At 34.4% G+C, this 23171-nt stretch overlaps 1 protein-coding gene across 2 annotated transcripts; it reads left to right on the top strand.

Moving 5' to 3' along the window:
- The first annotated feature begins 659 nt into the window (after nt 1–659).
- Nucleotides 660–16690, top strand: LOC125651422 (uncharacterized). Of its 2 annotated transcripts, XM_048879999.2 has the most exons (15): nt 660–897; nt 5976–6087; nt 6214–6261; nt 6390–6598; nt 6838–6918; nt 7022–7077; nt 7612–7680; nt 7856–8018; nt 8237–8372; nt 8620–8739; nt 8890–9017; nt 9625–9735; nt 12130–12228; nt 12346–13002; nt 16486–16690. In XM_048879999.2, exons 1-15 carry the CDS (start codon nt 853–855, stop codon nt 16561–16563), a joined length of 2112 nt encoding a protein of 703 aa, XP_048735956.2. In that variant the 5' UTR covers nt 660–852; the 3' UTR covers nt 16564–16690. The 2 variants fall into 2 exon arrangements, with proteins under 2 accessions (XP_048735956.2, XP_048735958.1); XM_048880001.1 differs by lacking the exon at nt 660–897 and having other exon boundaries at nt 6039–6087; nt 6415–6598.
- The last annotated feature ends 6481 nt before the right edge of the window (nt 16691–23171 follow it).

Here is a 23171-nt window from a genome sequence, read left to right as displayed (position 1 = left end):
TTTATCACTTTTTTGTGAATTCGGCGCATTAAATGACTATAAACTATATCTTACAAACCGTAAACTATCATTTACATTCGTTAATAATAGTTTAGACTTGTAAACCGTAGTTTACAATCGTGAAACCGTATTTATCAGATAAACTATGTTTTGCAATCGCTAGTGATTGTTTTCATTGTTAATTATAGTTTACGCTTGTGAAACATAGATTATCTGTTAACTATGGTTTACAGATGTGAAATATAGATTTACGTCGTTAACTATAGTTTACGGTCCGTAAACTATAGTTTACAGTCGATAAACCTAGTTTATCAACTGTGAAACTATGTTTAGCTCATTTTTGTGAATTTGGCTGCCATAGTCTGTATATTTGTATTTTCTAAAACTAAGTTGATTAAAGTGCATATAATTATCCTCGCACCCCATTATGCAAGCAAACTTTTACAGTGTATACTAATTTCTCCCCTTAAACCAATCTCCCTCTCCCTCATCAGATCACCCTCTTTCACACACAAATATTAAAGGGTGACCGGGATCAAAGAAATTTCATCAGATTTACACCCACACCCGGGCCGGGGCAATCTGAATGGTTGGCGCTCAGCAATAGACCTAACTTAATTATTGTGTAAAACATATATAATGATATTCTGATATTTAAATTTCAGGAAGATATTTAGCGGAAGAAAACAAAATTAGATGTTTTTCCATCGGGCTCGAAATTTTAAGAATGTTGACCCTGCGGGAAAATACGAATGTCAACAAATCGCCTGTTACCCCATCCATGAAATTAGCAAGCATGAAAAAAAAAAATGACATTACTACTTGAATGACTGGGATTTCTCATTGAAAAAAATGGATGTTGCGAGCAAGTTAACTTGTGCTGAAGGGTTGGCTGAGGTAATGACTGATTCAATGACGATCGTCATAGTCCGAAATAGATCTGACGTTTTCCTGGCTTTTTTTTATGATTTTGATATTTACCGCGCCAGGTTTTCATAAAAAAAAAAGCCAGGAAAACATCAGATATTTCGGACTATATACATGTATGATATGATTTATTGACTAATTATAGACCCACAAGGGGCCATAGTATGAAAGAATATTAATGATTAGGTGCCTAGAGACCTATACAAAGGACACACATGTGTAAAACCTGTTTGTATAGGGTTAACTTGTTTTATGGCCCTTTGAGAACTCTTCATTTACAATTACATTGAGACATCACTAGCTTTGTAGGTGAAATGGCACCCTTGTAGTGTTCATTGGGGATTCTTTACCGCACCATCGCCTGCCGTGGCACGGGACCTCAGTTGTTACAATCTCATTTGAAGACCCGCAACTGTGGACTTTTAAATACCAAGTGTTTGTTGAAGAAGCAGTCACTAGTCTACTTATTTCAACATTTTAGGTTTGTTGTAAGTTCTGGGAATGTTAGTGCTATGTGAACTGCACTGGGAGTGTTTGATACACTACAACAGTCTCGGAATTCGGAACTATTGTTATTAAGATTTAAATAAATTAATGTTTATTCGGTATATAATGATACATACAAATATATATACATACCAAGGATAATCCGTGAAAGCTTGTGGGGGTGGGGGGGGGGGGGGGGGTCATTCTAGAGAGAATGGCTGTGATGTTTTGACAGTTGCCTCAACTGAGGAACTGTCCATGGATATGATGTAGATGTCAGTCAAAATATCACCGTCAAGTCGATTCTTGTATGCATGAATGCAGGAGATTGTAGCTTCAAATGGAACCAAATATAAGAAAAGTGAAATGGAATTCAAAAGGATGTAAAGCAAATAAACTAGTTTAGGATTTAGTTTATAATTTTAAACCAAGTTTACAAACCGGTTCTGAAAATAACCATCTAGTTTACTTCAATTCAACAAGTAAACAGTTTAAAAACTACAAAACTGCTGGCAATGGCAATAATTCTTCTTCATATTGTGTCTTTCAATAATTAAACATTTTTTGATTGACTAAATGATAATTGTTAATTAGATTTCAAACTTTGTCTGGTAGTTTGTACTGTACGTATGTGCCATTTCGAATAACAACAATTGGTGTTTTCCCAACAATTACTTCAGTACATATTCCATCTGTCATAGTAAGCATGCATGCGATTTATCTAGCATACTCTGAAGACTCTGACTTTATAACTGTATCATCAGCATACATCAAAAGAAACAATGATAAATCTCTGAGTTGGGTTGGTTCACCTTCAAAATCATTGATGTAGAGAGAAAATAGGAAAGGAGATAATGCATTGCCTTGCATTACACCATTTGTAGAGAAGAAGAAATCAGGGAAATCAGATTTAAAATGACTTGGGTTAATTATAAAGTTGATGAATAACACTAAGAAGTTTTCTTGTGACACCACTATTGGTTAATTTGTCAAACAACTTGTTTCTGTTAACACTATCAAATGTCTTTTTGTAATTTATAAAACAACAATACAGCTTTTGTTCCTTGCTTAAATAATAAGAAATTAGTTCATGCAGAGCAAAAATAGCATCGGTAGTATCAAATCCTGGTTTAAAACCAAATTGTGTGTCAGATACATCATTTTCTGAGGACCACTCCATCAATCTATTTTCTAAAACCCTAGGGAAAATCTAGAGTTATCCCCCAGTAGTTATTTGTGTTGTTCACATTGCCCTTTTTGCGAAGTGGTATATAATGATTCCAGAGGATCAAGCTTTAGGAAATGTACCTGATTCTAAAATATAATGGAACAATTTAGTGGAGAATTGGCTGCAAAATGTCTTTTAAATTTTCATAAGATATTCATTCAATAGATTATCTAAACCTAAGATTTTTCTACATTTCAAACTTTCTAAGACATGTGAAACCTTGTCCTCAGAGATATTCTATCAAATTCAGAAGAAGAAAAAAAATGTCTCACCTTATACATTCAATGTAATTCATACCTAAATTGTCTCTGAATAATTTAAATCATATTCATTGTAACATTATTATTACAAACATCTTTAAAATAATGAAAAAGTCAAGAGTTGCACCAGAGTTTTCATCAAACCAAATCTTATTTTTATACGCCGTCAGTAGATGGGACATATTATGTTATGGCGTCTGTCTGGGCTGTCCGTCCATCCGGGGTAATGTTTTCTGGACTTTTTTCCCTAACAGATGCATGTAAAACTTTGAAATTTGGTCACAATTTCTCCTTCAAGAATTGTAAGAGTAAGTTAGCATTTCAGCTGGATTGGTCCATCCTTGACCTACTTTAGGGCTATAAGTAGGTCAAACAGTCTTCTGGACTTTTTTTCGTTACAAATACAGATATTGTCCTGAAATTTACACATAAGCTTCCTTTTAAAGGGATACAAGTTCAGTTTGCATTTCAGCTGGGTTGGTCCATGTGTCCGTGACCTACATCAAGACTAAAAGTAGGTCAAACAGTTTTTCGGACTATTTTCCATTATGATTAGAGATATTAGTGGAGGAATGCATGTTCAGTTTGCATTTCAGCTGGATTGGTCCGATCTTGATGTACTTTTGAGCTAAAAATAGGTCAAACAGTTTATCCAGGCTTTTTTTCATTACAGATACAGTTATTGCCCTGATATCTAGTCAAAGGCTTCTCTCAAAGGAAGACAAGTGCAGTTAGCATTTCAACTGGATAAGCACACTATGAACTACAGTACTTTAGGGGTAGAAGTAGGTCAAACAGTTTTCCAGATTTTATTTTTGGTATGGTCACAGGTATTGGTCTGAAATTTAGTCACAACCTCCCTCTCAGAGAAATACATAATCAGTTCACATTTCAAACATTTCAACTTAATTGGTGCACCATGACCTACTTTAGGGCTAAAAGTATATCAAATGGTTTCCTGGACTTTTTATTATCATAGATAGATATTGCACCGACATTTTTTCACTGTCCGATGGGCGTATATTGTACCGTTTGTGGTACTCTTGTTACCATTTGCTGAAATACATGGCCATGTATCTTTTAATATTAACAACCCTCCTACACCAGTATATGTGTTGAATACATTATTGAGTATTTCTGTAAATTCTTCAAATCATCTATTGATACACCCATTTGGATTTTCAAGGATTTCAATAGTTTTATACAGGTATTTGGTGTTCTAAATCAGCTCTCATTTCAGCATGTCTATCTTTATTTTCATTGATATACGTTGTGAGTAACTGCATGGACCGATCAAAGGAATGTGTGGGCCACTACTACATGTATTTGAAATTCAGTAGGTGCATGATCTGACCAAAATGTAGTAGATGAACTGTGGAAATTGGCCGGGATAGCTCAGTGGTTAGTGCATCTGACTAGTAATGCAGGGGTCCCAGGTTTGATTCCCGATTTAGCCATAAATTTCTCTTGTTTTCTATATTACAATATATTAATTAAAATCTAAGACCTTAGAAATGAGATTGCATCAAAATACATGTAGTTCTGTTTTATTAAAACTTAATCATTTAATAACTTTCTTAAATCTATAACACTTGATCCAAGATGATTAAACAATGTGACTACAATTTTCGTCCCAGCCTCTACTGTTGCACACTTATTTTTGGGATCAAAGTTTTACTTGGGATCTATACACATATGTATATGAAAAATCTTCTCAGTAACTGCTGGGCCATGAATACTCATTAATATGCACGCATCCCCAGGTAGTGCAGATTGAAGTTGTTCAAATCATGGGTCCCAGGGTTAGGATGGGGCCACAATAGGGTCAAAAGTTTTATATGGGAATATACATTGTATAGGGAAACATTTATAAAAATATTTTTCTCAAAAACAGCAGGACCGTATAGTCATATTAAAAGGCAAGCATCCTCAAGTAGTGCAAATTCAAGGTTGTTCAATTCAGGGGCCCCAGAGGTGGGGTGGGCCACAATAAGAAATCTACGTTTGATATGGGAATATACAGGAGATTAAATTTATAAAGCAAATTTTTTTCAAGATTATCAGGACCACACTACATGTAAATGATATCCAAATGCAAATGATCCTAAGTTGTGTGAATTGAAGTTTTTCCTGATGCCCCCGTGACTAAAGGAGGGGGTGAGGGGTGGAAGTGCATTTTGTCTTTGTCCTGCCTGTCTGAAACTTGAACCTTGCTCATTACTTTTGAATTATGAGCAATAGAGCTTTCATATTTCATATGTGTATTTCTTGTGACAAGACCTTTCTTTTGGTACTGAAGTTGTGTTTTACATTTGTGACCCTGACCTCTGAGTTTGACCTACTTTTTAAGAAAACTTAACCTAGGGAATAACTCCTGAACTATTTAAGATAGGGCTTTCATATTTTGTAGATAGATTCCTTATGGCAAGAAATTTTAATTGATGCCATGATGTTTGACCTTTGACCTTGGAGTTTGACCCAAATTTCAAAACTTTAACCTTGCTCATAATTTTTGAATGGGGAGTGATGATAAACAATGTGACTACAATTTTTATCCCAGCCTCTACTGTTGCACTTATTTTTGGGATCAAAGTTTTACTTGGGGATATACATACATTTGTATGTAAACGAAAAATCTTTAAAAATCTTTTCAATAATATATTTCATGTATGCATTCCGTATTACAAGACCTTTCTTTAGGTATGAAAGTTTTTGACCTTGTGACCTTGAATTTGGATTTTGACCTACTTTTAAGAAAAGGTAACCTAAGCAGTATCTTCTGAACTGTTTGAGGTAGGGCTTTCATATTTTGTATACAGATTCCATATGGCAAGACCCTGATATTTTACCTTGTGACCTTGTATCATGGTTATGTTTTGACCCTATGGGACTGGGCTTGGGCTACAATATTGGGTCAATATTTTCATTGGGAATAAAGATTGCAAAAAATCTTTTAAAAATCATAATAGCCAGCTGTTCTGGTAGCATCTTTGAGTTAGGCCTTTAAGTATTAAAATTCTATTACTACATATGTTGTACTAGATATTTTTATAATTGACTCTTCTCCTTTTTAGATTATAGAGTTGTTGCTCGTCATCCATCAAGAAACAAAAGACATATCCATCAAAGTACAGATTAGGTCATCAAATGGACGTCTAGATGAAAACTTGATTTTTCTTGTCAAAAGTAATTGGTAATTTACTACAGCAAATAACTGTTTTAACGTAATCACTAAAATTTTTAATTAAATATATATTTTTGTGTTTTAAAGACTATACAATCTCTAATGCATAAATCTTTGTGTTCTTTAAGTTATCTGCAGCAAACATTTCTGCATAGAGACTCTCTACTCAACTTACGGTATAGTATTATAGTACATTATCTAAATATTACTATTACTAATATAGGTAATATCATATTTTTTTTAAAAAAATACAAAATTTTATGTATAAAATATTTCAAACATTTTGTTTTGTATTTGATACCAGGAAAATATCTACAAAAATTTTCTAGTCTGGTCTCAAAAATGCAGTTAATGGAAGATGAGAGTCATTTAAGTGTGAGTTACAGTGAGGGTGATAAACTGGTCAGAAAAAGTTACTGCTTGATGTCTGAAAATGGCTGCTGTAATCTGAAATGTACCAAGCAGAGGACAAAACTGGATACAACAAAGGCAGACACAGTGCTGCATATAAGGGTATATGAATTTATATTTTATTCCAATGCAGGTGTCATGATATGATTTGGATATTTTGTCAACTTTTAAAAAATCTATTAATGAGGCTAATGAAATGATCACTGTCTAATATAATTTCTAGAAACATTTAATTATCATAATCCATTACATTTTGTTTGTAAATCTTTTTAAAATTTTATTTTATTTATCAAAGCAGGAGGAAAAAACAACATTGTACATAAAAGTCAAATTTCTTTTAGATGTTTCAAAATAAGAATGCAATGATGTTACAAGGGAAGAGACTGTTCTACCACATGAAACAGATCAGTTTGTGTTCTAGGGTAAATTTTTTGAAAACTTTTTACATTTTATTCATATCCATCTGAAACATTTGAAATTCAGTTTCTTTGGTAACATTTCATGAATTGAATAATTTCCTACCAGGCATCCCTTGGGTTATCTCTCACAGTACAAGAAAATGACTGCAACTTTGACACCAGGTTTGTCAGGTTTCAAATTTGATGCTGCTTGGATAGAAAAAGAATGAACTAAATTAATACTTTGTATGTAATAAATAAGTACCAAACAAAAGAGAGAGAAAAAAAATCTAAATCTTGCAAAGAAACACACAAGGAATTGAATCCAGGATTTGATGAAGTTAATGGACATGTCGGAAAGGCAGAGGGTTTGGGAAATGCCCCACAAGACCAGTCAAAACTGGAACTTCCTGATTGTGGTTATAATAACAAATGTTGCTTTTTAGATTGGGGAGGGGTATGGGAGGCACATGAGGGGTTCTAAGTAGCTAGATCTGCCCAGGATATGAAATATGATAGATTTTGCCCTTAAATTGGTGTTTACAATTAAATGAGGTTTTGTGTGTGTTTTCGTGAATTTGTAAAATACATCAGCAACACAGGATTCAGATAGTAGCCCTTTAATTCTTTAATTATCAACAAAACATCAACTAGGTGTGTTTTTATTGAAATTTATTTCAACTTTTGATAATTGATTTTTCCTTTTTGGAAATCTAGATCAGGTATGATCGAAGAACTTCCAGAGACTGGATTTACAATATCGACAAACACAGAGTACATTCTAAAGTGAGGTCTTTTGAAAAGTTTACTTTTTGTTCAATGAAAAATACCTTTATACAGGTATTTCATCACTTACTTTTATATGGTTATTAATATTTGCTGAGAAACAAGTTAACATCAGGTTTGCAAATCAAAAATCTTTATTAATGAAAAGTGAGTATAAACTGATTATCACTTTCAGGGATACACAATACACCCCATCATCCTTAGCCATCAAGATTGTGAGTGGTAGCATGAAAGAGCTTCCCATCATCCCTGATGTATCAGATAGGACTTTCCAACTATATACTGCTGGATTTAAAACAGTTTGTTGCAATGCATCAAACACACCCTCACTTGTGATGGTAAAAATTTTAAAATACATATACATGTACATACATATCCTTTAGAAAATTGTGTTTGTGCAGGGGGTAGATTTCAATAAGTGAATTTCAAATATCATGGAATGCATATGAAACTTGTAGTTAACATGCTGCAAGCCTAATAAATCACTGTGATTTCAATATGCTGGGTAAACCCAATATGATAATGCCATATAGATATTCTTTCTTTATGATGGAAGCTCTCTTGGTATGGTCCTGGAAATATACCACTTTATGATGTTGAAGACACAGTTACAGATATCAAAATGTTTGATTTTGTGAACTGGACAAAATATGGAATGGAACCTGTAGCAGAAAATTCAGTACAATTCAAAGGTGAGTCTATTGTTCTGGTTTATTTTCTATAGTGGTTTAATTAACAAATCCAGATGTAAACAGTTTAATCCCAATAATATGACCAGGATTCTTTATCATTGTTTGATTACTAAGAAAGAAGAATTGAAAATATACTATTTGAGTGATGTTTTTATAAATATATATGTAGATAGATTGAAAATATATAAACTTGCCAAATTGGTTGAAATTGACAGTGACTTTGTATAAGTGCCTGATTTCATTGCAGGACACAAACCGTGCCATGAATTCTTATATGTAAGATCCATCAGAGGAAACTCTTGTTTTGTTATATCACTATATGCTTTTCTGGATATCAAAGATCTCGGTGATTGTAAAAGGAAAACTGGTATGAAATACTGGTACATGTATTTTGTATTATGCAATATAGCAAACATTTTCATAGAATGCTGTGTCACAAATTTTTATAGTAAACTTCATTATTTAAATAATTTGAATTTAAAACAAAAAACTTACACCAGATTCTTATTTTGAAAAGATACTGTGCATTGGTTGAGAAGGAACAGAGGGAAATGGATGGATAATTTTAAAGAAAACATAGCTGCAAATTTGGAATTCATTGTTGATAAAACTGTAAACCCCACTAGAACTGCAGAAGAAGAAATGGTATGTGTGTATCAATAGATGTTTGGCCTAGATTCAAATATGGTTTGTTTTTTTTCCTCATTTTGACCAATCTCTAAATTCTGCATCTCAAATTATAATGTTATCATTTGTTAATTTCTCTCAAGAATAATACAATAACAAGAACAAAACTTCCTTTTGGAATTTTGTTTTGAAAGAATTGAATTAATATAAGTGTACACTTTCAAACTTTCTGTGCACTTTTCATGAATCTCAAAACTTGATTAAAGTGACTTGCTCTATGACTTTACCAATAAAAATATTTTAGAGTTATAAGACCTTGATATGATCGTATTTTTTTTTTCCAAAAGAACTTAAGCATTATACATTTAATATGGATAATTATTCATTATCCAAGTTTTATGCATGCCGTACGGATACTTGCTTATCCAAATGACAATTTAAGAGGGAGGATTAAGTTTATCCATGCACAAAACTGTTCACCACAAATTAGGTGGAATGACTTGCTGAAATAATTCTCTACTTTTTTTCTTATAGAAGCCGGATATTTTGATGAAATACTCTAAAGATATCTGCGTCATCCTACTATGATTGACTTTATAGATAACCTTTAAAATTTGAAATTCAGACATCCCTGCAGTACAGCCAAGCAATTGCAAACATTTCAAAATCCATATCGAATGTAGTGTTGAGATCATCCTGTGAACAGTTTCGCAGGAAGTGTAACCAACTATTAGAGGTAATCTATTTATCTCTATGAAACAGAAAACTGACAAAGTTATACAGAGCTCTGCTCTAAACTACAGGTTAATAATGTGTTACTTTGACTTTAACCTTTTGACATCCTACTTGACGTCCATTATCTTACCTTTACTTACCTGGCACCATGTCATACAATCCCAAAGTCTGCTGCTGATTTAACGCTAGAGCAAGCCTACTTCACATAATCCCAAAGTCTGCTGCCGATTTAACGCTAGAGCGAGCCTACTTCATACAATCCCAAAGTCTGCTGCTGATTTAACGCTAGAGCGAGCCTACTTCACATAGTCCCAAAGTCTGCTGCCGATTTAACGCTAGAGCAAGCCTACTTCATACAATCCCAAAGTCTGCTGCTGATTTAACGCTAGAGCGAGCCTACTTCATACAATCCCAAAATTTGCTGCTGATTTAACGCTAGAGCGAGCCTACTTCACACAATCCCAAAGTTTGCTGCTGATTTAACGCTAGAGCGAGCCTACTTCACACAATCCCAAAGTTAAAGTGCTGCTGATTTAACGCTAGAGCGAGCCTACTTCACACAATCCCAAAGTCTGCTGCTGATTTAACGCTAGAGGAAGTACTGTAGACTCCTTATTTTACACGAGTACTTATTATCACGAAATGACTCATAAACGTCAAATTGCGAGAAAATAAATTCGGGAGTGCTCTGTTGATCAAGTGTTTTTGCATGTATTTTAGCAATATAAAAATAAAAAGCGAGAAGTTTTTTTCGCGAGTGATGTTTCTCGCAAAATTACGTGATAATAAATTCCTTACGTATATTTAGGAATTTACTTCATACAATCCCAAAGTGACTGCTGACTGTACATTCAAATTAGCATGTCATACAAACTGATACAATCCCAAAGTCCTCTTATTGAACACCCGAGTTAGCACCCTAAGTCACATTTTCTTTGTGACTTTTAACCCTCTGAATGCAGATCTAAAATTGTATATGGGTATGTATTATATTTCCTAGTGACCACTGAAAAATTGAATGTAGTGTCAGCTGGTTAAAATTTACAGTAACCCAATATATTGCATCAAAAGACAGAATAACATTGACCCTTCTGTCTAAAACAGCATGAGTGTCGTTCTCTGACCTGGTTCTGCATCAAAATATTAAATGCAAAGTCTGTCACTTGAAAAATTCTGAACTGATCACTTGACACGATCTTGTATTCAGAATTTCATTATGCTTTGAATAGATCATTGCCTCCCTGACTTATGTACAGATTTTTTTCTGTGATCCATTGTGATGGACTGAGGAACACAACGATTACTTTTTTTTTTTTTTTTTTTACATGGGGCCACGATGATTAAGTTTCACCCAAGTATAGGCCATGATGATAAAGTTTCTTTCAGCAAGGCTTGTCCATCTGTAAGAAATTGTCTTTGGGTTACAACTTTATCCCGCTCGCTTGGAATAACTGGGTAAAACAAACACAGGATTCCAAATTTTGATTCAAGGTCAAGGTGAATATTGAAATATTGTCAGGGCTGTTTTTCATTCTTGAAATGAACTGAGCACAAAGTGAAGAGCATTTTGTTACCAAGGTTAGGGTTACAGGGTTGTAGCATTTTGAAATTGTATGCCTGGACTTCAAGCTAAAATTTAATGCAATGTTATATACTACATTTTCAAATCTAGGACATATATCTGATTTTAAGGTTACAAAATACTGTGGAATAATTAGATTTTGTAGGGGCTTCATTTTCACAAATTTTAAACCACAATGATGAAATATGCAAATCATGTACTGTTTCAATGTACAGGAACCCTATCTATGACATTACATCCCGACAAAACTGTGAAAATTGTCCCCTACAAATGATTCCAAAATAGTGAAATACTGAAATTTTGTTAGGACCCCAACTTTATTTCTCATATTTGATGAGGCGTAAACTTTTGTATGTTATTGCTAAGTAACATCCATCATTTGTAAAATGCTGTTTGATGCAGAGGTCAAAGTTATATGGTTTAAATATAGGTTATAGGATGCCTATAGATTTTGAGGTCAGAAGGTCAAAGATCAAGGTCTCAAGGAGATGATGACTTTGGGATTATGATAAGTAGTATTTTGAATTATTAATAGACAGACATCATAGTCAGGATGGAAGTAGATATATGACACATATGGCCATGCAAGGTCACAATGAGAAATGACTTATGGATTGTGTGACATAAGATTTAACTCGAGTATAGTTAACATGCAAACTTCATATACACACATGTAGTATAAAGATCAGTCATACCTATAGATTTAGGCATACTAGGTCAAAAGATCACATTAGCATTTTAGTTGATATAAAAGCAATATCAATACTTTTCATCAATTATCGCTGTATATAAGTATCTGTTCTCTCTCATCAGATTCAAGATGATGGTTTTGTAAAGCAGGCACTGAGTAAAAGACTTTGGAATATCACTAAATCTTTTGGAATTTTTAGACCAACAGATATGGAATCAGAGGTAGTTCTTTTTTTCCTCCTCTTTATATATCATTAAAAATTCAGTTTTCTTTTATTCTCTGAGATTTTTCATATCAATTGCTACATACTTAACTGAATATGAACCTTTTAACTATAGGAATCTATTGCTGAAACAAATCTCATATTGGACGATACAAGCCTATTAGAATATAGGAGCTCTAAAACTAACAATGAAAGAGATGAAGGCCTGCTAGTTCATGAGGATGATTTAAATGGATTGAACTGGCTCCCAGACCAAGCAGAAAATGATGGGAATATCCAGCATCCCAAAACAGCTTATTCCAAGAACACACATGTGTTAGAATCCTTGGAAAATACTTTGGATGGAAAAGTCAGCTATGCATATGATAAAGCCCAGGCAGACTTGGAAAACTACCCTTGGACTAACAATGTTCATACATTAAAGGAAGATTTAGATATGAATTTGCACATTGCTCAGAGCATGAAAGAAAATGAATCCAGTAATGATTTTCATAAAGTGATAGGAAGTGCCAAAGACATTTGGAATTGTGTTGAGGAGGGAAATGAAATGGGAAAATATTCTCAAATTGAAGAGCAAAGCAAGTTAGAACTAAGTAAAGATATCAAGAGCATGAATCTGTCTGATGAACAACAGCAAGCTGAATACAAAACAAATGCTGCTACAGATGAATGGTCTCCTTCAATTACAGACAGCCAACAGGATCCAGGGTTTTGTAAATTCGGTCCTGTAGAGAAATTGCCTTCACCTTCTGTGACCTTGAAAGTTTCAAAGGCAAGTATAAACTTGGGTTGTATTTCAAATGTTCTTTAAAAAATACAAACTTCTCCCAACACTGAAACTATACGTCAAGTTTTTGTATTAACCTCCTGTTCACACATAGATACTGCTTTTACTATAATCAAAATGTGGCAAATGTGAGAGAAACATGAAGTCCCCCTATGTGCAGTATGAATAGAGTAGGATCTTGGTGATCAGGAAGCTCTCGCCACACTGATTTTGAATTAAATTCAAAACAAGCGTAGCAGGATTTTGACAAACATGAAGTGGGGTGAAGTCATATCAAGAGTGTGGTAGAAGCGTCATAATTGTACAAGCATTGGAGCATCATGGTGAGATCTAAAGTAAAAGCACAACACAGTCAGGAACTTGCTAGGGTCATTTTAGTTGTGCTTTTACCTCGCTCCCATTATGATCCCTCTATGTTCATGACTTACAAGAAGCGTACTACAAGTGTGATATGATCAGCAACAGAGTACCAACGTAGTCGTACAATCTTCTAGGTCTGTGTAACATTGTATTATTATACTTTCATGTAAAATACTCGAACCTGATTGGTCGAGAAGCATTTGAAAAAACATATTGTTACCCTCTGAGAACAGAAAACACGTGACTCAGGGTGATAGTATCTAGCAACGGGTAACAGTACTTGACAACGGGTGATATTATAAAAAATTATCACGTGCGTCAAATTTATGCGCGTACGGTTCGCCGTAGATTGCTAGACGACGTCGTTTGAGTGTTTGTAATAAACGCGAGTACCCGCATCGAAATACGAAATATCGTACAACAGTGATTGATCAAATGTCAACAGACGCAAGTTTTTCTGCTTCCCAGTTTACATAACATTCAGTATAATAAAACAAATATTGCATGTATTTGAGGGTAACATCGAAAATTTCACCCCTCGAGAAACCATTGTCAACCTCGGCTACGCCTCGGTTGACAATGGTTTTCTTGGGGTGAAAATTTTCAATGTTACCCTCAAATACATGCAATATTTATATAATATGATCTTGTATGTCATTGTGACAATGCAGTATAAATGCAGTAAAATTGACCGCTGGTCATAGTGTCATAGTAAATTCATGTCAGGAGTGCATTTGACATTTTTGAAGCATCATAGTAAGGTCGTAATGAAGACCTTAAATTAATTTGCCAAATTGCTTGGTTCTGATACTAAGTTGGTCCTGATCCAATGTGTTTCAGATTGCAGCCTGATTTGTATGATCTTCGTAAGGTTGTAACAATGGGTGAACGGGGAGGGAGGGTTAAGAATATAGGCAGGACACTGATCATGTGTTTGAAATATATCAGAGACCCCGGCCGGCCTCCTCATAGTGGCTGTTGTCCCTTTTACTCACTGGATACGACATCATAGTCTAATATGTTGACAGTGCTGCAGTTTAAGCAGGTGCAGCTACATATAAATGTACCGATCTAGAAAATTTTCCCAGGGCAGTGGATTCCACTCCATGCAATTTTTAGCTCACTTGAACCTTTTGCCTAATCAAAATTTCTCTGGACATAATTAAAATCACAAGGCCAGAAAAGTTGAAATTTACATGAAAGCTTTAGACCTAACAGAGAGTAGATTCAAGTTTGTTCAAATCCGATAGGGTGAAGCGACATTAGGGGATCAAAGTTCTACATGCAGATACATTGTATATAGGAAAAATCTTTAAAAGTCTTCTCAAGAACCACTGGGTCAGGAAAGTTGAAATTCAAATGAAAATTTCCTGACATAGATTAGATTTAAGGGGATCAAAGTTTTACATGCTGATATGTAGGAGAAGTATTTTAGAATCTACTTTTCAAGAACAACAGGGCCATGATTAATCATAATAGTATGCAAACATACCTAGGTATAGTGTATATTCATTTCAAGTTTATTCACATTATTGCCCCCTGAAGTAGGGTGGGGCCAGGAACTAAAGTTTTACATTGGAACTATAGAAAAATATCTTTAAAAATATTCATCTCAATAACAGCAAGTTCTTGATTATTCAGTGATATGCAAGTATCTTCAGGTAGTTTAAATTTAGGTTTGTTCAATTCAGGGGTTCTGGGGGTAGGATGAGGCCACAATAGGAGATCTAAGTTTTTAAGGGAATATGCAGGAAATTAATGTAAACAAATTCTTTTCAAAAGTAGTAGGGACACACAAAATAATATCCAAATGCAAATATTCCTAAGTTGTGTGGATTGGTTTTTTTTTTTAGCCTCATTGACTATAGGGGGGGGGGGGGTGCATATTAATATTGTTTTGTTTCTTGTCTGTCTGAAACTTTAACCTTGCTTGTAACTTTTGAATGGTGTGTGATAGGGCTTTCATATTTCATATGCACATTCCTTTTGACAAAACTTTTTCTTCTAAACCAAAGGTTTTTTAACTTGTGACCTTGACCTTGGAGTTTGACTTACTTTAAAGGAAACTTAACTATTCAATAAGTATGGAAGTATTTAAGCCAGGGCTTCCTAAATTTTGCATACTGATTCCTTGTATTAAGGCCTTACATTTCATACATGATCTTTTACCTTGTGATCTTGACCATGGAGTTTGACCCAAATTTCCAAACTTTACTCATTATTCTTGAATAGTGAGTGATAAGGCTCTGATATGTCATATATACATTCCTTGTGAGCAAACCATTTTTATATTATCTATAAGTTCTAATCTTGTGACCTTGACTTATCTTTAAGAAAACGTAACCTATTAAATATCTCCTGAACTACAAAGGTAGGTCTTTCATAATTTGTATTTAAATTTCTTATGGCAAGACCTTTCATAACGAACAGTGATCAATCTCATAACTCCTATAAACAATTCAAAATAGAGAGTTGGGCAAACACGGACCCCTGGATATACCAGAGGTGGGATCAGGTGCCTAGGAGGAGTAAGCATCCCCTGTCGACCGGTCACACCTGCTGTGAGCCCTATATCATGTAATGCCATGGTATTTGGTCTAGAGACCTTGACATTGGATTTTGGTCTACTTTTTAGGTCACCTTAGTAAACTCAGGTGGCCTATTGCAATTGGTCAGCATCTGTCATCATGCATTAACAATTGACATTTTTAACTACAATAACTTGATCTGTAGAGATGGTTCAGTCTCGTTGACAGGTGTAGATCATCAGATCAAACTTGGTGCTTTGTGTCTCGTTTAATCTGAATAGTTCAACACTGCACCCATCAACTCGACGTGATCCAACTCATCGGATCAAGTTACTGTAGTAATAATATTTATTCATTCAACATCTCCAAACTCATCACACACTTTTTATAGTGATGTGAAATTTATTTAATTCTCAGGACATAATTATATATTTAATGCATGTATGAGAGTATTCATGCTGATCCTACATACACAGTATATACCAGGGAGCACTTTCATAATTTTTCTTCAATTGTGTACTGTAATATACATTATTGTACCATCTCAAAATGATCTGTTGAATGTTTATCTAATTTACAGGATACCAAAATGAGGAGCTCAGATGACTGGCTGGATGATGCATTACTGGAACTGAAGGACTGGTTTAGTGATGAATAACTCAACACAGATCAAATTGTCATCAAAAACAGATCTTCACTAATTAAACACACAAACACTTGTATATGTAACAAGATACATAGTGGGCACATTGACTGATAAGTTGACATGTAGTTAAATAATTTTATACATCTTAATTGAATTCTGAATTTTTTCTAAATACCAGTGTTATTTTATCCTTTAAAATTCATCTGAAGAAAAGTGTCCCAACATCCCTTCTTCTCAAACAAGAGGCCCATGAGCTATGATGCTCACCTGAGTCACTTTGCTTGTGTAGCGGTCAGCCGGGTTCGATCGCCGATGGCCAGTTAGCTCTGTTGGTAGAGCACCTGACTAGAGATTCAGGGGGCCCGAGTTCGAATCCCGGTCTGGACTATTGCATTTTCTCCCTTCCCGTTACATTTGGTGCTGTAGACCAGCCCCTGGAACTGACAGGTAAAAATGCCTGCCAGGGGATAAAGATCCTGGGTTGATGTCTTCAGGTGTGAAGACATTTAAGGAGGGAGGAATATAGTGGTCAGCCGTGTTCGATCGCCGGTGGCCAGTTAGCTCAGTTGGTAGAGCACCTGACTAGAGATTCAGGGGGCCCGGGTTCGAATCCCAGTCTGGTCCGTTGCATTTTCTCCCTTCCCATTACACTTGTATATAGATATGCATTAATACTTTAACCCCCTATTGTAGCTCCTCCCTGGTTACAGGATCATGATATGAATAACTACACAAGAGTGCTAGCATTTTAATTCCTTGTGGTTCTGAGAATTAGTCGTTTGAAATAGTGTTCTGTTATATAATCCTATTTAGATTTTACCAACTGGAGCACTACACAGTGATACCAAGTGCAAATCAATTTGACAAATTGTAGACTGGTGCTTCTTGTACTCATCAGTATCAAATTCAAAACCTCTACACATATATATAGGATCTCACATATATTAGAAATATTGCATGTTGTTATTGCAATGATTGCTTCTTTCAAATTCTGATGAAGATTCAGTCTTTTATGAGTGAAAGTGTTATTCAATTCTTCTACTGTAACTCGATTACAAAAATCTGCAGGTATTGATTTAATTGAAGAGAGCAATAATTCAATTATTGTGCACATTAAAAATGAATTGATGCATGCATTAATGGCCTACATTTTTGCAGTTACTTCCCTTACACCGGAAGTTGGGGGCGCGCTTACGATTGCGGTCCTAAGCTTCACATAAATAGTATTACAAATAATGTGTATTAAAGCTTACGTTACAAAATTCTTTATGTCGAGTTTTAATAGGGTGTATTATATCTATGACACAAACAAGGTTTAATTCTTCGATTTTATGGTAGATAAATTTTTGAAATATGAATTTCGTCAAATTGTAGAGTTGGTGGAGGGGGAGGGGATGTTATAGGTGTATTTGACGTTATTTCTGTCCAAGTTATAATGCAATTGATATCAAGAATGTCATTAGTAATCTGTTTTAAAAATAACAGACACCTAGAATTAAAGCACAATGAAAGCATGTGATATAATCAGGCATGTTGCATCGTTAAAAGGGGGGGGGGGCTGACTTCATTATATTGCTCTAAAATTCTCGACAAGTGAATTTTTTTTTTTAAATACAAAGCTCGAGAGGGAAGGCGTCAGGGGTTGATCTTTCAGTTCCATTCATTGGTTAAATTTTACTTTTCCACTATACCATTCACAATGTTGGTTTTTTTTTTAAAGAGGGGGTGGGGGTGTTGCAGCTTGTGTATAGATTGAACTTTGCACGTAATAGTAAAAGGGGACAGGCCCATTGTTTCTATGTGCCTGATAATTGTTTTTGTGCTCATTTAAGTAATTAAAGTGCAAGTTGAATGATTTACACAAAATTTAACTTTCAAAAGATTGAATCACAGGCACGATGCATCGTTTTTAAAAAAAAAAAAAGGGGGGGTGGGGTGACTTCATAATATTGCCTTACAATTCTTAACAAGTAATTCAAAAAAAAAAACCATGTTCTGTTTATTGCCACCTTTAGTTAATACTATATAAATGTAAGAGTTAATGGGAAGTTAACTGTCTGTTAAAGTTAACTAACTTTTGTGCAACTGGATTCATGCAGGTGTACATCGAGCAACAAGCAGTTTTGTTATGTGAAATGATAAATTGATAATATACATGTATGTGTTGGTTGCACATGTGTTTTAGGCATATCTTATCGCATGTGTTTTGGTTGTCGAAAATTTTGATAAAAATAATGAAGATTTGCTGATATACTAAAGACATCCCGATTCTGATATAAAGAAGTCGAGGACTAGTTAATATTTACATACTTTCTTACATCATCACCATACACTGCTTGTAAGAAAACCACACTTGCAAGAGGCACATACTAGTAAATGTAATCAGTAACTAAACTATTATTGTTCAGTAATACTATTTTTAAGTCATTAATACACTTAATTCTTAGAAAAATTTCTAGACTTGCAATTGATTGCAATCAAAATTTGTAAAGTTTCCATTTATTCCTTATATGACACCGTCAAATGAGGACCGCAATATGCTGCGCACCATCTGTAATCATGGGGAAATAACTTGCATAGCATTGTGAAAAATGTAGGCCATTGAATTGTTGCGCTCTTCAATTGAATTGTAGCACGCATCAATTTAATTGTTGATATCATCATTTCATTTGAAGAGAGCAACAATTCAGTTATAGTGCTCATCGATTCTGCAGAATAAGTGATGCTATCAACAATTCAATTAAATGGACTGGCTCAAATTTTTTGAAGAAAAAAAAATTCATTTTTTATGTTAATTAACATTAAAAATATAACTCATTTCATGTTGACATACAAAATTTTGACCTACTGAATGCAACAAAAGCAATATCTTAGCCTTAACTCTGTGTTATGTAAACAAAGATGAGTAATTTTATGCTTATAAACAAACCAGTGAAATGTTACTTTTGTAATTTAAAGCATGCAGTCACAAATTTAACTTTTAGAAGACATTTTACTTAAAGAATACTTGAAATGTGATAGATCGATATCCATTTCTTTTGAAAACTTTGTAAACAATAACATACTGCAATCTTTGTGTACAAAACAAATAATATATCTTGTGATATAATGTATAATCTTAATTTTTTTTTAAAGACCTTTTAAATACATTAGACAGTAGATTTTAATCATTAAAAGTGAAAAACAAAATTTGGGGAAAATTGTGAATCAGTCCCTATAATGTGTGCATTAATTCAAAATTGAAGACATCATAGATTATTTGAGGAGGTCTTTAATTGAATAGTTGAACATATCAAATGAATTGATGATATCTTCAAATAATTAAAGATATCTTCAATTTATGTTAATTTGGCCCTTCATACAGAACTCCTCATTTTTCATTGTACAACATACAATGTAGGTATGAGAGGTTTTTCCTAAACAAAGGACAAAGTTGTAATTATATGAACAGAACATGTATACAACTTTGATTATATACGTATGGTAAATTTTTATACGCCCGTCAAAGACGGGACGTATTATGGTATGGCGTCGTCCGTCTGTCTGTCCAGACCTTGTGGGCAGGATACAGACTGAACCATAAGCCCTAGGACTTTACAACTTGGTACATTCGATCACCATGATGAGAGGAAGATGCCTATTGTTTTTCAAGGTCAAGGTCGTAGTATCACTTATTAGGAAAACCTTGTGGGCAGGATACAAACCGAACCCGTAAGCTTCAGGATATTATAACTTGGTATATTTGATCACCATGATGAGAGGAAGATGCCTATCTTTTTCAAGGTCAAAGTCATAGGTTTACTTAATAGGAAAACCTTGTAAGTATACAGACCGAACCGTTGGGGCTAGGAGTGTCAAATTTAATACGCATATACCTTATCCAAGTGGAGGAAGCCTATTGTTTCTCAAGGTCAAAGGTCAAGGTGGTTGTAGCAGGATACAAACAAAACTGTTGTGTCTAGGAATGCCAATACTTTTCTTTTTCAAGTTTAAAAGGTCAAGACTGTTAGATGGCATGCTTCACTTGATAATTTGGTGCCAAGTATAACTTGTGAACTTCCAAGTTATACTTTATTGAAGAGATATTTCTATATAATTTGAGATTCTCCTGCAAAACAAAAATGGTGATCTGCCATCCATTTCTACAAGCATAATAATGAATTGGCTCACAGAGGACAGTGCTAACTTCACTAAAATATGAATCCCACTAAAATATGTTTTCCTTGAGCAAAATCTACGGGCGTATTATGCCACGTTGGCGTTGCTCTTGTTGTACAAGGAGACATGAATATTAAGAACCATGGATTCAGGAAAAGAATTTTGTATATTTATATTGAAAAGTACCAAAACATGACAAACTTTGCTGACTGTTGGAAAGTCCAGAGCACTTTGTTTGATCATTACTGTATACAGGGTTATTCTCAACTTTCTACAGTTGATGGTGGATTCGCTTTGTTTTAAATTCGCCCAAACACAATTGTTTTGCCCAGTCTTAAATTTGCCCACTGACAACGAGGGCGAAAATATAACGGGGGCAAATATTTCCCTATATATGGTATATCATACACATTAAGTGAAATGAGGTTGCAACAAACAAGATCACTAGGTCTCCCTGACTGCCCTTTCCTCTCTGGATGCCTTCAAAGTTTACATCTCAGATATTTGGCTGTTCCTAACAGAAGGCAGTTTTAATATGGGAATGACAGATATAAATGCATTGCTTTTCCATTAATTTCAGAAATTCGAGATGATACAAAATATAGTTAAGTACTTGGTACTAAGTATGCAATTCCCCTGTAGAGCTGTAGTTGTGTGTTTTTTGAAACCTGATTTGGGTTATCTCTCTCTTCTGTATTTCTTGATTCTTTCACACTATCATGCCTTTAATTCACTTTATTACATCTTTTTTTTTTCGTATGCCTCGGATTCATTATTATGCCTTTCTTTTGCTGCATTATAATCATTATATTATATACCTTTGATTCATGTTATTATACGTTAATATGCCTTTGATTCGCATTATTACACCTTTCTTTTTCATTATGTCTTTCAAGTTTGCATTATTACACCTTTGTGTTATTACATGTATATGCCTTTGTTCTACAATTTGTCCACATTCTGTTCATGTTAATTATAACACCTTTGAATATATTTTCTCCGTTTGTTGACACTAATAGGCTTTTGTAGTTTGATGTTCAGGATTTAAGAAGAAAGTTATAAAAGAAATATTGTGTTTTTAGCTCACTTGAGCCTTTAGCGAAATTTGACCGTTGTCTGTCGATGTAGTAAACTTTTCACATTTTCATCCTCTTCTCAAGAACCACTGGGCCATTTTCAACCAAACTTGGTACAAAGCATCTTTGGGTGAAGGTGATTCAAGTTTGTTTTTTCACTAATTGAATCTTGCACAGTCTCCTCCACCTAATCCTGGTGTCATGAATTTCACAAATTGGTCAAGTCGTACATTGTATATCCTTATTATTACTTTGTACTCATTTTGGTTGTTTGATTCTAGCAATCAAGATTTTTAGATAACAAATTTTTACTATTTGAACCATATATATGCTCTTTCAAAAAACTTGTCCGTTTTTTATGTTCCAGATTAAATACCAGTAAGCTCCTTAAAGGGACACAGACACTATTTGAACTGAATTGATTCTGAAAATTTGCAAATTTTATTTTCCCATTTTTAATGTTTAGAATGCTTTATTTAGGTATTTCTAATGATCAGCAAAAATTTGAATACCAATTGTCGAGATCCATGGAAGATACAGAGCTCACAATTCTTTTATTATGTAAACAAGATTTGTGCCTTGTTTTTGTTCACATAGGTTAAATATACTTGTAAAGTTTCGTTTAAAGCATATTTTTTCAATTTACAAGCTATAAATGCAAGGTGAAGATAACGAACAGTGATCAATCTCATAACTCCTACAAGCAATACAAAATAGATAGTTGGGCAAACACGGACCCCTGGACACACCAGAGGTGGGATCAGGTGCCTAGGAGGAGTAAGCATCCCCTGTTGACCGGTCACACCCGCCATGAGCCCCATATCCTGATCAGGTAAACGGAGTTATCCGCAGTCAAATCAGTGTGCCAAGAACGGCTTAACAATCGGTATGAAACACGTCAGACAGCATTTGACCCAATGCGAGGTTGTATTGATGAACTAGATCGTTATAACGACCATAGAATTTGCGAAATGCTGACTTCAATCGAGACTGTTGAAATCCCTGTACCATCAACTTGTTTGTCAGTAGCTTACCTCGATTTAAAAACTGACTATACCCAGAACAAGCTCTTGCATATAGAATCAGTTGAGATATATAAACACCATATGCAGGTGATAATGGAATATTGCTACATAAATGTGGGAAGTTGACGATGGAGAAGCTGAAATCATCCCGTTTGTCATACAGTTGAGTTGTAAGGTTGCCGTTAATGTCTACTTTCAATAAAATATCTAAGTATGAAGCAGAAGTGGACAACTTTGTGGTGTCCTTTATTTCGAGCTCACAGGGATATATCAAATCGACATATGAATGAAAGCTATCATTGTTAATAGACAAAACGTCATCAATATATCTAAAAGTTGAATTGAAGGTCACAGCGAGAGA

The sequence above is a fragment of the Ostrea edulis genome, chromosome 5 (genome assembly GCF_947568905.1).
Source record: "Ostrea edulis chromosome 5, xbOstEdul1.1, whole genome shotgun sequence".
Classification (NCBI taxonomy): Eukaryota; Metazoa; Mollusca; class Bivalvia; order Ostreida; family Ostreidae; genus Ostrea; species Ostrea edulis.
The sequence above is the reverse complement of the archived record's forward strand: the minus strand, read 5'-3'. Positions and strand labels throughout refer to the sequence as shown.

Bases quoted from the DNA above. Each gene is read 5' to 3' on its own strand.
- LOC125651422 (XM_048879999.2), top strand. From the start codon at position 853: ATGGATGTTGCGAGCAAGTTAACTTGTGCTGAAGGGTTGGCTGAG. The intron at 6,262-6,389 runs GTATAGTATTAT...ATTTGATACCAG, and splicing joins GACTCTCTACTCAACTTACG to GAAAATATCTACAAAAATTT. The intron at 8,019-8,236 runs GTAAAAATTTTA...TTATGATGGAAG, and splicing joins ACACACCCTCACTTGTGATG to CTCTCTTGGTATGGTCCTGG.